At 44.2% G+C, this 12,313-nt stretch overlaps 1 protein-coding gene across 5 annotated transcripts; it reads left to right on the top strand.

Annotated features, from left to right (window-relative positions):
* Positions 1–1,861: 1,861 nt before the first annotated feature.
* On the top strand, positions 1,862–10,132 carry NME5 (NME/NM23 family member 5). 5 transcript variants are annotated; one of them, XM_030504559.1, is made up of 6 exons: positions 1,862–1,927; positions 2,966–3,132; positions 4,656–4,861; positions 5,193–5,293; positions 6,322–6,440; positions 8,501–8,670. In XM_030504559.1, the coding sequence occupies exons 2-6, from the start codon at positions 3,004–3,006 to the stop codon at positions 8,585–8,587; spliced, it is 642 nt and encodes a 213-aa protein (XP_030360419.1). In that variant the 5' UTR covers positions 1,862–1,927; positions 2,966–3,003; the 3' UTR covers positions 8,588–8,670. The 5 variants fall into 5 exon arrangements, with proteins under 5 accessions (XP_030360419.1, XP_030360420.1, XP_030360421.1 ...); XM_030504560.1 differs by having other exon boundaries at positions 1,924–2,015; XM_030504561.1 differs by lacking the exon at positions 1,862–1,927 and adding an exon at positions 2,039–2,433.
* The last annotated feature ends 2,181 nt before the right edge of the window (positions 10,133–12,313 follow it).

The raw sequence follows: 12,313 nt of genomic DNA, 5'->3' as shown, positions 1-12,313 counted from the left end.
AAGGACACACACAGATTGATTTCTTAGCCTGGTTAGCTGAATAAAACATGCCCACGATAAAGAAACTGCAAGAGATTAACGTTAGCAGTGTGTTACACGGATATTAGATTGAACATTTCTTATGTAATAATAATTCTGAAGCATTCATCCAGGCTGAGGAAGCCTTTGAATTAAAATCCAAGCTAGGGCTGTCACACTGGTGCTCATTGACTTTGAAATGAAACAGTCTTGTTAAATTAACTCTGAACTGAACTAAAACAAAATGGTGAACTCTTTGCATCAGCCTTTTTGTTTAATATTTTAAAATATTATCCATTATCTCTGTGTCCTTGCAGTGTTTACAATGGCTTCAAATTACATAGTGGACAAGGTATCGCTGTTGAAGAAACATCAAGTGCCTGTTTCAGTGAAGGAAAGTCTGTAGCTGCATTTACTCAGTCTTGTGCACTTAGGACCTTTATTTTGTTTCTTTAAGGTATGTGAATAAAAGCTTCAGCCTTTGAATTTCAAACATATTGCAAACTGGCTGCAAGGAAATAGTTTTGTTTCTCGTTTCTATTTTTACATTATTTACATTACTCATGAAAAAGATAAAGGCAAAGTGGATTCTTTTAACACTATAAACAACGTTTGCAGTGCATTTGCTATTTCCTCTGCTAACCAGGGTACAGCGTCAGCATCTATGGCTCTTAAAGTGTGGGGTTTTTTGGGTTTTCTCCTTTACTTTCAGTCTGATTTCAGTAAAAACTGAAGCCTCTATACTTGTGTTTTCTCTCTCCCTTTGCCAGCGTCACCCCAAGGACTCCAATGCAATGGCCACTTTGAGCTGAGTTCACCACCAGGTCTCGGGAGCACCTCAGATCCTTCAGCTTCTGATAGATGGGTACTAAGAGGGGATGAGGGCACAGGAGGAGCGTGGCGCAGGGCGAGCTCAGCAGTTATCAGTGCCGGTGCACACCCGATAGCGCGGGGCCAGCTGGCCGGTGTTCAGCCCCGGGGCCGGCCGGCAAACAGGGCGGACAGCACCGGGGCTGGTGATACTGGAGCACCCAGCGCTTGGGATTCCAGGCCACGGGCTGGGCTCGGCATGGATGAGCACATCGGGTGTGCGATGGCTGCACTGGAATTGCTCCAAGTGGGAGCAGCCCTGGAGAGCCAGGGAAATAGGGAGTGTTCAGGGAGCAAACACTGGCACAATGGTGGTGAAGGCTGGTAAAAGTCCCCAGGAACACGACTTCCACAGCTCTCTGGCTCACCTCATTACGGTTCAACTTGGAAAACAGTGACTGTTTCTTACTTATTCCGTGGTTTGTTTTTGTGATAAGTAGGTCCGGATAGACACACACACATAAATCGATAAAAAAATACTGAAAACCAATATTGGAGAGCTGTAGATTCAGGTTAGTGTGTCTGGTATGCCAGAAGGCTGTGTGCTGTACGCTCCTGAGCCCGCTGGTGTCAATCAGGCATGTAAACAGGAAACCTCAGGCATGCTCCCGCAATAAATATTGATATTTAAATACCCCGAAGAAGGGCTTGTGTGCATCTTCTTTTCTCCAATACACAGCACTACCTCAGTTTACTGAGAGACCATGCCTCCCTTAGCAGCCCTGAGCATGAAGTAAAACCGACAAAAAGCTTTTATTGTCACGGAGAGATGATTTTTATAGCTCCCCCGCTGCTCCCTTCCTTATTCCCGCGTCCCACGAGGAGCCCATGAACACATAGATGTGACCCCTCGGTTATCTGCGCGCGGACTGCGGCTGCCCGGGTCAGCCCGAGGCCGGCGGCCTCCCGCTGCCACCTTCGCAGCCGCCATCTTGGGTCCTCCCCCTGCCCGGCGCACAGCCGAGGGGCGCGGAGGCCATCTTGTGGCCGCTCCGGAGCCGGCCCCGCCGTCGCCTAGCAACGGCGGCGGAGCGGAAAGGTGCGTGGCATGGCGCTGCCGACCGGGCCGGCGCTAGGCCGGGCACGGGGACCGGCCGCTGCGACAGGCCGCTGCCGGGGCACAGCAGGTGGAACTCCCTCGGGCCAGGCGGGGAAGGGTCTGCGGAGAAGAGGGAGCCGCTCCCTCGGGTCTCTGCCGCGTCCTGGGCAGCCGGTGTCCGGGCGCTGGCTCCAGGCTGGCGGCTCGCAGCGCTCCGGGTGTGGGTGCTTTCAGCCCGGTTCTCAGGCAGAGGCGGTCCTGTGCTCCTCTCTCTTATCTTTCCTCTCTGACGGAGGCTGCAGCCTGTTCAACCAGATTTGAAAGCGAACGGGGAGTCTCAAGGTGCAGGAAGGATCGTCCGGACCGAGAGGTTTAACTGAGCAATTACATCGGTTTCTGCGGCAGTGAGCCAGCGGCTGGCTGTGTTCCGTGTCTTGTGGGGTGCGGAGAGATGTGGGGCTGGGAGCGTGGAGGCAGGGGGAAGAGGAGATCACAAGTGGGCACAGGTCTGTAGGGAGCCCATCTGCACTAGTTCTGCTAGTCACAAAACAATTCTGTATTCTAATAGCTTGCTAATGGCCTCGGTTAGAAAACTGGAATTTAGAGACTATAAATACAGGAATTAAATAACAATTTAATAGGGCTTACGGATGGACTAGCTCCAGGCAGTACATCCCACACCACAACCTCCATGCAAGAGAATACAGATTTGGGGTTGGAACACATGGTGGATGGGGATGTGGGAGCACGGTGAGCCTGGCTCGCTCCCTGCACAGCAAGGTGTGCGGTAACACTTCTCTATCTCATGTGTTGTCCTAGGGAAATAGAACTAGTTTACAGCTTACAATTGGCTAACAACACGGAATTTTTGGCTTCTTTTCCACAAAATGCTGCTGCACTGAGAAATGGGAGTGGGAACTACAGGGACCTAACTAATCCAGAATAAACCTCATGTGGGTTTTGTGGCATGGGGGTGACCCTCTCTGCTCCTAGAGTACACGATGAAACTCCAAATCTCCTGAACTGGTGTCGTTGCAGTGTGAAAGGGGCACACGAAGTCTAATTTAGAAGCCGAGATGCAGATGTTAATGCCCGAACCTCAGATTTTTGTGGAAAGAACACTGGCTGTTATCAAACCAGATGTCGTTCATAAAGAAGAAGAAATAGAGGATATCATTCTCAGGTCGGGATTCATGATCCTTCAGGTAACAGGCTGTGCTCCCGAGAACATAACTGCACTTTGTTAGTCACAACAATACTTAACTTTAGCAGTTAAGTAATTAAAAGCGAGTGTGTCCAAAAATGAACTTACATTTTTCACACGTCGTCAACCGCTGCTGCCAGATTCCTTAAGGAATTCCATTTTACTGGCGCATGGCATGGGACAGACCAGACCGACGTTTTTGCTGACCACAGAAAAACACGGGCTTTGTTAATAAACTCGGGTTCAGCAAGCACACGCAGCAGAGATGTGGACTCTCCGAAGTAGCTCTTTGGAGAGCGTATGGTGGGTTTGCAAGTGGGTTCTTGCAGCACTGGTGGATGCAGCCCTGGCCGGGTGCGGTGTGACCGCTCGGTGTCACTGTTCCATGTCCATGACCTGTACGGCCCAGGCGCGGGCCGACCGCCCGGTGCCCGGCGCGGCGCTGCCCCGCTGCGGGTTACCCGCCCGGGCGGGCCGCTGGGCGGCGCTGTGCCCCCGCGCCTGCCGCCGGCCTCGCCCGGCGCTGCCCACAGCGGCACCGGCTTTTCCCTTCCTTCCTTCCCCTTCTTCAACCCCCTTTTCCCCACTTTTCCTTTTCTTTCCTTTTTTTCCCCATTTTTTTGTCCCTTTTTTCACCTCTTCCCTTCCTTCCCCCCTTCTTTATCCTCCTCTTTCCCCTCCTCCTTTCTCTTTCCCCCCCTCCTTTCCCCTGGAAATGCAGTAATTTTTCTTATTCTTGCAAATTCCCCTTTTCCACATTTGTTCTTTTTTAATTTCTTACCTTTTTATTTATACAAAACGTAAGACAAGAGAAAAGAGATGTTCTTGGATTTCTTTTTTTTTAATGGCAAGGTGTTTATAGCATCCTCTGACGTCTCCAGTGACTTTTGGCACCAAAGTTAACAGGAATCAGAATTTGTCCTGCTCTTGTGCTGCACAAGTTCAGGCTCAAAGAATGAACTTCACAATAATTCTCTTAATTCTCTCTTCTTGACTGCCCTGTGCCTTCTTGATAACCTCCCAAACCTAATCCTGGTCCTAATCCTGGCCACTTGCAGGTAGACAGCTATTGTGAGAATCAGAAAGCCTGAAAAATAGAACAATTGCATAATTAGCAGTGTGGGCTGAAGAGAAAATGGTTTAAAAGTAGAACATTACGCTGGAGCAGGCGGATAGTTAAATCCTGCCCTTGTAATGCTCTTCACTTGCTCTGTACGGTGCCCTCACTGTGCTTTAAGTCCTCCAACAGTTATAAAATACTGTACTTGGCGTAGGCTAAAATCACATCTTACTCAAATGGCCTGTTTGTTTGCTTAATTAACTTGGAAAACTCTTGCTCATTGTTACTCCTGGTCTTGAAGAGGATCAGATCTGGGAGAATCAGATTAGGCTGGAAAATGACTGTGTGTCTGTTCACTTGAAGATGTGGCACAGCAGAGGACTGTATCCCTGTATCTGAGGTAGCAAGCTCTCTTCATTTAGCAAGCCTTTGTTAATTGTTTGTCTCCCTTTTACACTTTCTAGAAACGGAAGCTGCAGTTAAGCCCAGAGCAATGTAGCAACTTCTATGCAGACCAATATGGAAAAATGTTTTTTCCTAATTTAACAGCCTATATGAGTTCTGGACCAATAGTTGCTATGGTTCTTGCCAGATATCGTGCAGTCTCATACTGGAAGGAACTGCTTGGACCATCAAACAGCATAAGAGCTAAGAGAACTCACCCTCACAGGTAACTCATGGATTGGCCTTGGGAAGTCAGCAGGATCTTGTAATTCTCTCCATTGAGACTAGAATTCCTCTCCTTTTTGTTTTTACATTAGAGATACAGATTTGGAGTGACTTCAAACTCAAAGCTTTGCACCTTTGTCTTTTGGCATGCAAAGTTCACCCAATTTATGGGGAATGCTGAGTGCATAAACATATATTTTAGGTAGCTACTTATTTTGTTTAAAGCCAAGATCAAGCCAATGCCTTGTTAATTAGTCCATATACATTGATTTTATATGTTCTTGGCAGGGATTTGCAGTTGCCTACCAAGCAGTTATTCCTCTTGTTCTTAGCTTAAGAGCCATCTATGGGACTGATGACCTGAGGAATGGGCTTCATGGCAGTCACAGCATTTCCACGGCAGAAAGAGAAATCCGGTTCATGTTTCCAGAAGGTAAGATGGCACAAATAACACACTGCCAGCCTTTGGAGGATAGTGTCCTTCCCTGTTACAACTTGTCTTTGCCCAGACTCTAAATACAATTGGATTTAGAAGAGGTTGGGCTTGCTTGCTTTATGAGAATGTGAGTCTTCATGCAAAAGCTGATATTTTCTGCTGAGGAAAGGCATACCAAAATGTATCTGAGGAGCCATTGTAGTTACAGGGATTGCTTCTACTTTTCAAACTCTGTGGTCTGGGAACTTGAGCAAAGCTGGTAAATGAGAGGAAATGGGAAGCTTTTACATTCTAGCACATGTTTCTGGCACTCTCAGCCCCCAGGGATGTCTGTTGGCTTGAGAAGACTGACTGACTTCTTGGGCTCAGGCTGAGTAATTCCTGTTCAACAGCAGCTGGATGTCCTCGTAGTGCAATTCCAAAGTTAAGTGCCAGAGGAATGTGTCATAAAACCTAAAAAGGTTGGGAGAGGATCTCTTGTTTGTAGCGTAAGATCTCAATGATGGCTTTTCTCTTTGGCAGAAACATACAAGGGAAACTGCTAGAAAAACTTGGGTTTTTTCAAGTGTATCAGTTAGTTTAATAAAAGATATTGCACTTCCCTACAAACCTTATCCATTTTAAACCATGTCTTCTCTCCTCACCCTAACCACAAAGCAGGACTTCAGGTGAGATTTTTAGGAGTCTTCAGAAACCAGCTTCACACTGCAAGAAGGAAATGCTAAACATGGGATATACTGTTTCTCTCCTGCTCCCCCTGCATCTTCAAGGATATAGGTTTTCCCCAGATGATCTGATTTCCTCCCCTTTCATAATTGGCTATAATTAGTAAGATTACCTCAGGGACATTGTAAAGGGGTTTAGGTAGTTTCTTTGCAGTTTGTTGTGGGAGAACCTATAAAAACCATTATGTATTATTAACTTATTAAGGAAAACAGCAGCCTGCATATAAACAGCCTTTGAAAGAATGCCTTTTTTAATCACTCTACAAGCTGCTTTCCAACACCTGTGGTTACTCTTTACAGTGATCATGGAGCCAATTCCCACTGGACAAAGAGCCAGGGATTACTTGAACCTTTCTGTGAAGCCCACGTTACTAGCTGGGCTCACTGCACTGTGTAAAGAGAAGCCAGCAGACCCAATGGTATGTACAGGATATCAGTAGTGTGCTGTATGCTTTTTGATACACCTACTTTGTGTTAGGAAAGTCTCTGTATACAGGAAAACTGCTCTTTTGTGCTGGTTTAGCTACCTGCTAATGAGCTAATCAAACAACATTTGCTTTTCAAGACACTGATGGGTTTGTTAACAGATGAAATGAGGGCCAGGACTAAATGAAATCAGCTTTATGAAGTGATGGAGAGGGGGCTTAGGTGACTTCTGTAAAACTCTTTCTAGGATGTAGTTGTTACAGATGGCTGGAAAGGTAAAACAGGTTCTATCATATGATGCCACATAGAAGTTTTTACTTCATTTACTGATTCTGAGGTGAGTTTGAGATGAAATAACTCTCATATAATAGATACTAAGTGGGATTAGATGCTAGTCACGCTGGTAATAGTTACACAGTTGAGTAAAATACTATAGAGTTCTTGGCAAGGCTGTCTGTATTTTATCATTGTGCTTATGTAATATTAATCCTTCTTTAGAATAACCTATTATTTTGACTATCTATATATAACTTATATACAGCATTGATTAGCATTTACTTGAGTTGCTCCACAGTTCCACAGGAAAATGAATTCTGATTCTCTGAAAGGAAACCCATCTCGAGTGTTCAAACTGACCTGCAGACAACTCTTCTGTCTTCTTGTGACCCCTTTCCAGTTATCAAGCTGATGCATCTTGCCCTCCTCTCACATATTATTCCTTTTAAGCATGGATGTCATTCAAATTGCAGTTCTTACTGGAAAGACTAGAGTTAATTTCCTGTTGGTTTGGTGGTGATGGTGTTTGAGGTTGGTTTTCATTCCCTAAACAAAATTAACTTTGTTTCATGTGGAAAAATATAGTAAATGGGTTTTTGTGTTCTGAAAGTTCAAGTCGTTCACACTAGTGCTTCTTTAAGAATGTAGATAATTCATCAGTGTGACAATTCACTGGCAGTTATGGTGGATTCTAGTTCATTATCAGGGTTTTAATCAACATTGCCTTTTTTTACAAGATACAGTTCAGAAGAAAAGCCTGAAAAATAATTCAGGGGTGTTTCTATGTGATATACACGAGGTCAGATTAAATCTACTTTGATTGTTCCAGCCTTATAACCTGTTCACTTTATCTGGATGTCTGGCACTGTTACCATAGAAATCTAGAAAGCAGAGATGAAGAAAAGTCTTTTCATCCATCCCTTTGCCCAAAGGCCAGACCAATTGCAGCTGAAGCTGGGGTGATTTTTTTCCCCACCAAAGAGTCTTTCTAAGGGCTTTTGGGGCTTCTCTGTTTGTACCTGGTAATAAAAGGAGAGCATTGCTTACCGTAGTGGTCTACTATTCTATCAGTTCTTCCACTTCACAGTAAGCTATGAAGTAGCATTCCAGAAACTAATCATCATCAGCCTTGTGAAGTAAGTAAGGATGTGTTAAAAACGTCTCTTCACAAGTGGAGGAATCGAGGCAAAGGGTTATTTTGCCTAAGGCCAGGCCAGGACTGGCAGATGAAGTTAGGCCATTCCTATCATCTCCTGCATTCTTATTTAACTACAATGTGCTGCAAAACTTACAAGGTGAGTGTCAAAAAGTAACCATATCTGGGGTTTATGTTTTAGGTGCTATAAGGTGATTTCAGTGCAGAAGACTGTCACTTTTATGAATTAATTCCTAGCTAAAGTACCTGTAAGTGTTGTCAGGACTAGTATTTCATTAAGCAGTTTCATGCCTATTGTACAGCCTCAGTCCAAACCAGAGCTGACCAGGTTATTTGAAGAACAGATCACACATTCTTATACATACACGAAGATTGACATTGCCAGGAAGAGTTTTCTACAGGTCAGTGTGAATTGTTCAAAGCAATACAAGCTGTGAAGATTTAAAAGAACACTTTGAAAAACCAGGTTATTTTGTGTGTCCATTTTTCCTGAAAAACCTTAATTTTACAGCGTGGCAGGAGAGTCTCTGGGTCAGGTTTTAAATCATGCTTTTAATATTCTCCCATATACTTAATAGAAGACGACAGAACACTGAAAGTGTTTGGGGTTTTGTTCCACAGATCTGGCTTGCTGACTGGCTGATTGAACACAATCCTAACAAACCCAGGCTGCAGCATCACATCACTGAGAAGAAGCATCAGGGGTGAGAGCTCAGTGGAAACCACCTCAAGCATTCCAAGTTACTGATCTATGTTACCATTTTCAGTGTATCCCTTGGCTATGTAATCAATATTATCTGAAGTTGATGTTATTGTCATAACTACCTGTGTCTTCATGGAATAAATAACCTTACACTTAACCAGGGTTTAACAGTTGTAGTAGCTTTTCTATCAACAAAGGGAATGTAGAATCACAGGATAAATTGGCGGTGTCGGGTGATTAGGAAAAGACAAGTTTCTCAAAAGGTGTGACTTAGCTCTTGTTTTCCCCATTTATCTTGGTTTGGCTGTTTGGGGAGAACAAAATCACTTGCACCGGTGCAGATTCCCAAATGACATACAGTTGCTTTGGGAAACTGGGAATTGTGTTTGGGCATCGTTTTAGGAGACACAGATTCCATGATGAAGGGAGGTGCTTGAATGTGACTTGGAAAACAATTACTGGAGGTGTATTAGCAGCTTTAGCATTTTAGTTGCTGATTGCATCACCGAGCTAAGGTCACTCTTGAAGGGGATTCACTTGAGCCTCATGTATTTTGCCAGAATGTAATTTGAAGGACCTATTTGAAAGTCCACTGGTGTATCTTTCCCATCTCAGCATCAAAAGGCACAGTGATTATAAGTCAGCCTTTATTTCCATTCGAAGCCACAAGAAGGTGTATTTTAGTCAAGGACTAATGCTGTCTTCCCACATTTGTTTGAAGGAAAGGTGTTTAATCAGAACATCTCACCTTAAGGGTGCTTTCTGCTCTTGAAAGCTATGCTGATTCCTGTTGTGTTCCTTGTGTTGTTGTTTGCCCTCAAACTTCTATGTGTTTTGTTTTGAGAATTTTAAGGGAATATTGAACAGCAATGGGTTAATCCCACACTATTACCTTTCCTAAAGTAACTGGACTGGGTTTTGGGGGGAAGTTTGTGGGGCTTTAATTTTCGCTGTTAACTTCAAGCTTTGTGTCTTATGGTTTGGCTGGGAAATGTCACTTTCACAGCTCTGAACCATGAACCATCAGTGTGCTTGTCTAACACCAAACAAACAAGCACATTCATAATTCGTTTCATGAAAAAACTCGCTCCCTCGACTTGAGGAATTACCAGAAACATGAGTCACTTGTGACATTAAATCTTTGTTTAATTGTTTATCTTCTCAGTGGAATAAACCACTATTGCCAGCCCAGAGAATAAACCTCAGAAAACTGGTGCCTACAGTACCGAGACCTAAAAACGAGAAAGCAAGCCCAAGCCCTCAAATACAAAGGAAAAAATACGAGGTGGTTAGAAATACAGTGAACAGATCTGTTTAGAAGTAATTTGCCTGTAATTATTGCCCCCATATGTGTCTGATCGTCCCGATTCCAGGGCAGTTGCACTTTGTGGTTTCCTTCAGCCAAACCAAGACATTTCTTTTCTGAAGATGCCAGAAACTAAAATCTGTTGAATTCACAAGACACTCTCCTGTACTTTGTTAGTTACTATGGCATTTGCTTTCTTATTCTGATGTGATGCTGCTTGACAATAAATACCTCCTTTATGCTACTGCTGGAGATTTCAGTTTTGCTTTTGTGACAGCCCTGTGTTATATTGTTTTGGTAGAAGATCATTTCTTCCACAGAGAGTCTGCGGGTCCTTACCAGGAGGGGTAGGAGAAAGAAAAAAGCAGCTGATGTTGCAAATGTGACTTTTATAACCCACACAATATAAAGTTTCAGTCATTCAAGTGTATGTCTGTCATGGATTTGATCAATATTAGAGGTGAGGCCTTCAGCTGCTGACTGGTGTTCACCAGTGAAAAGTAGAAAGAGAGAAGATCCCTTCATCCCTCGGGTGCCATCCAGACTCGCTGTCTCTGTACACTGGGCAAGTATTGATCCAGCAAATCTCAGCTGAGATCTGAGGAACCTGCATTAACAAGTAGGATGTGGCAGAAGGTCAGTCCTGGGAATGTAGAGTGGGCAATCAGCCTGGTCCCCTGGGGGAGCTGTGGCACCACGGGAGAGGCTGCTGGAGGATGCGCTGCTTACACTGCTTTTGGTCTTTAGGTTTTTATTTGGCCCAGAGAGGTGAAGGCTTGGCCAGTGTTATAAATCCATATCCCAGAGAACACAGCTTTCAGTTCATCTGTTTTTCCAAAGCTGCCTTACAGTTCGGAGTCAGAAAGGTAAGCTGCTCCCTGTGGGAACGAGTGACCTGTCTTCTCCCTCTGTCAAGCCAAAATAATGACCTTGCTGTTGAGTTTTATTGGGTATTTTTAACGTTGAGGCAGTTCATTTTGGTTTTACTGCCTGAGTGCTGGAATAGAGCTATGTCCATAAAACCAGCAGCTCGCTCTGTTTCCCATAATACTGTGTTTCTCCTGGAACTTTGCTTATCATATGCTTGCTATCACCTGCACTGGGAGTTACTCTTGGAACTACACAGGCTGAGCTAGTCTGAAGTACGATTGTTCAGCCTTCCTGTCTCATAAGGGATTTATTATCTTTAAGAGCAGTTAAATGAACAGGAACCTTGAACATACTTTAAAGATGGCAGAAACCTCAATCAAAGCCAGTTCCCCATTGCTGACATAAGTCAGAGCATTCCAGCACGCCAAGCTTCAGGAATGAGTCTCTGTTCAGAGCTTAGGACTTTCATTCAGCAACTTTAAGTAGAAAAAGTGTTACATAAAGATTTGCAAACCCTCATCTTTCTCATGTAGGAGAAGAAAGGATTTGTCTGTCTTCCTTCAAGCTATTAATCCTGATGATCCTTTAAACAAGTTATCTAACCAAATTGGTCCATTGGTGATAAACTGATGGATGTTTGTCTCATGGCAATATACGAAGGGAAGGAGCGACCCAAACTCTCTTTTTCAGTGCTGTATTAGAATGACAGATTCTATGAAGACATCATTAATTTTAATTCATCAAGTCAGAGCAGTCAGATTAAGATCACTTGTGTATTCTGGACAGTAAATGGTGGTTGGTGTTGGTGTTACCCAACAGCCATGGATGCTGTGAAACTGCTGTGGTTTTCCAATTTTCTTTCTAAAAAGAATCTGAAGAGAAATTATTTTTAGTGTGTTGGAAAGAGACTCTTTACACATTATAAAAAGGTAACTTGCAATTGCTTTTGCATTACCATTTCCTTTTAGATGCCAGTAACTATATTTCTTCTCGGATTAGAAATAGGACTTCAGTCCTCTCTGCTGCTTACCTGCTGCTTTGCTTTACTCCAGCAGACTGAGTTCAGACCAGCACGTCAATGTCGCAACGACCATCACAGGAAATAGACGCTTTCTTGTTCTGCTGGTAGTGAGATGGCAAAACTTGGTATCTTTTGGCTGGTAAATCAAGAGCAGCTGCCTGTACCTAGAAACCATCCGCAGTCTGGATGAGCTCCTCCGGGTGTGGAGCGTGTCAGCAGCATGACTGATGTGTTGAGCCCCCTTGGGAGAGTGCCTGTCAAATTATTGTTATGCTGCCTCCTGCCAGGGCATCATAGAGGAGATGCCATAAGCTCAGGGGAGAGCCTATTGTTGGTCCTCTGAGCCAGAAATGATGCATTGTTGTGAGGCAAAGCAGTTGGTGGGAGAAGAAGGCAGCTCCCAGACAAGTGGGTGAATGATACTGTAATAATGATAACACTGAAGGATTAAGAATTCTCTTCAGTTTACTGCTTGTGTTTTACAGCCGAGGGAGGTGATGCTTTCGCACAAAGTACTTCATGTAGTGTCTTGCT

The sequence above is a fragment of the Strigops habroptila genome, chromosome 12 (genome assembly GCF_004027225.2).
Source record: "Strigops habroptila isolate Jane chromosome 12, bStrHab1.2.pri, whole genome shotgun sequence".
Lineage (NCBI taxonomy): Eukaryota > Metazoa > Chordata > Aves > Psittaciformes > Psittacidae > Strigops > Strigops habroptila.
Note: the sequence above shows the minus strand (reverse complement) of the source record. Positions and strands in the feature narration are given on the sequence as shown.

Bases quoted from the DNA above. Each gene is read 5' to 3' on its own strand.
- NME5 (XM_030504559.1), top strand. From the start codon at position 3,004: ATGCAGATGTTAATGCCCGAACCTCAGATTTTTGTGGAAAGAACACTG. The intron at 4,862-5,192 runs GTAACTCATGGA...TCTTGTTCTTAG, and splicing joins AAGAGAACTCACCCTCACAG to CTTAAGAGCCATCTATGGGA. The intron at 5,294-6,321 runs GTAAGATGGCAC...TACTCTTTACAG, and splicing joins CCGGTTCATGTTTCCAGAAG to TGATCATGGAGCCAATTCCC.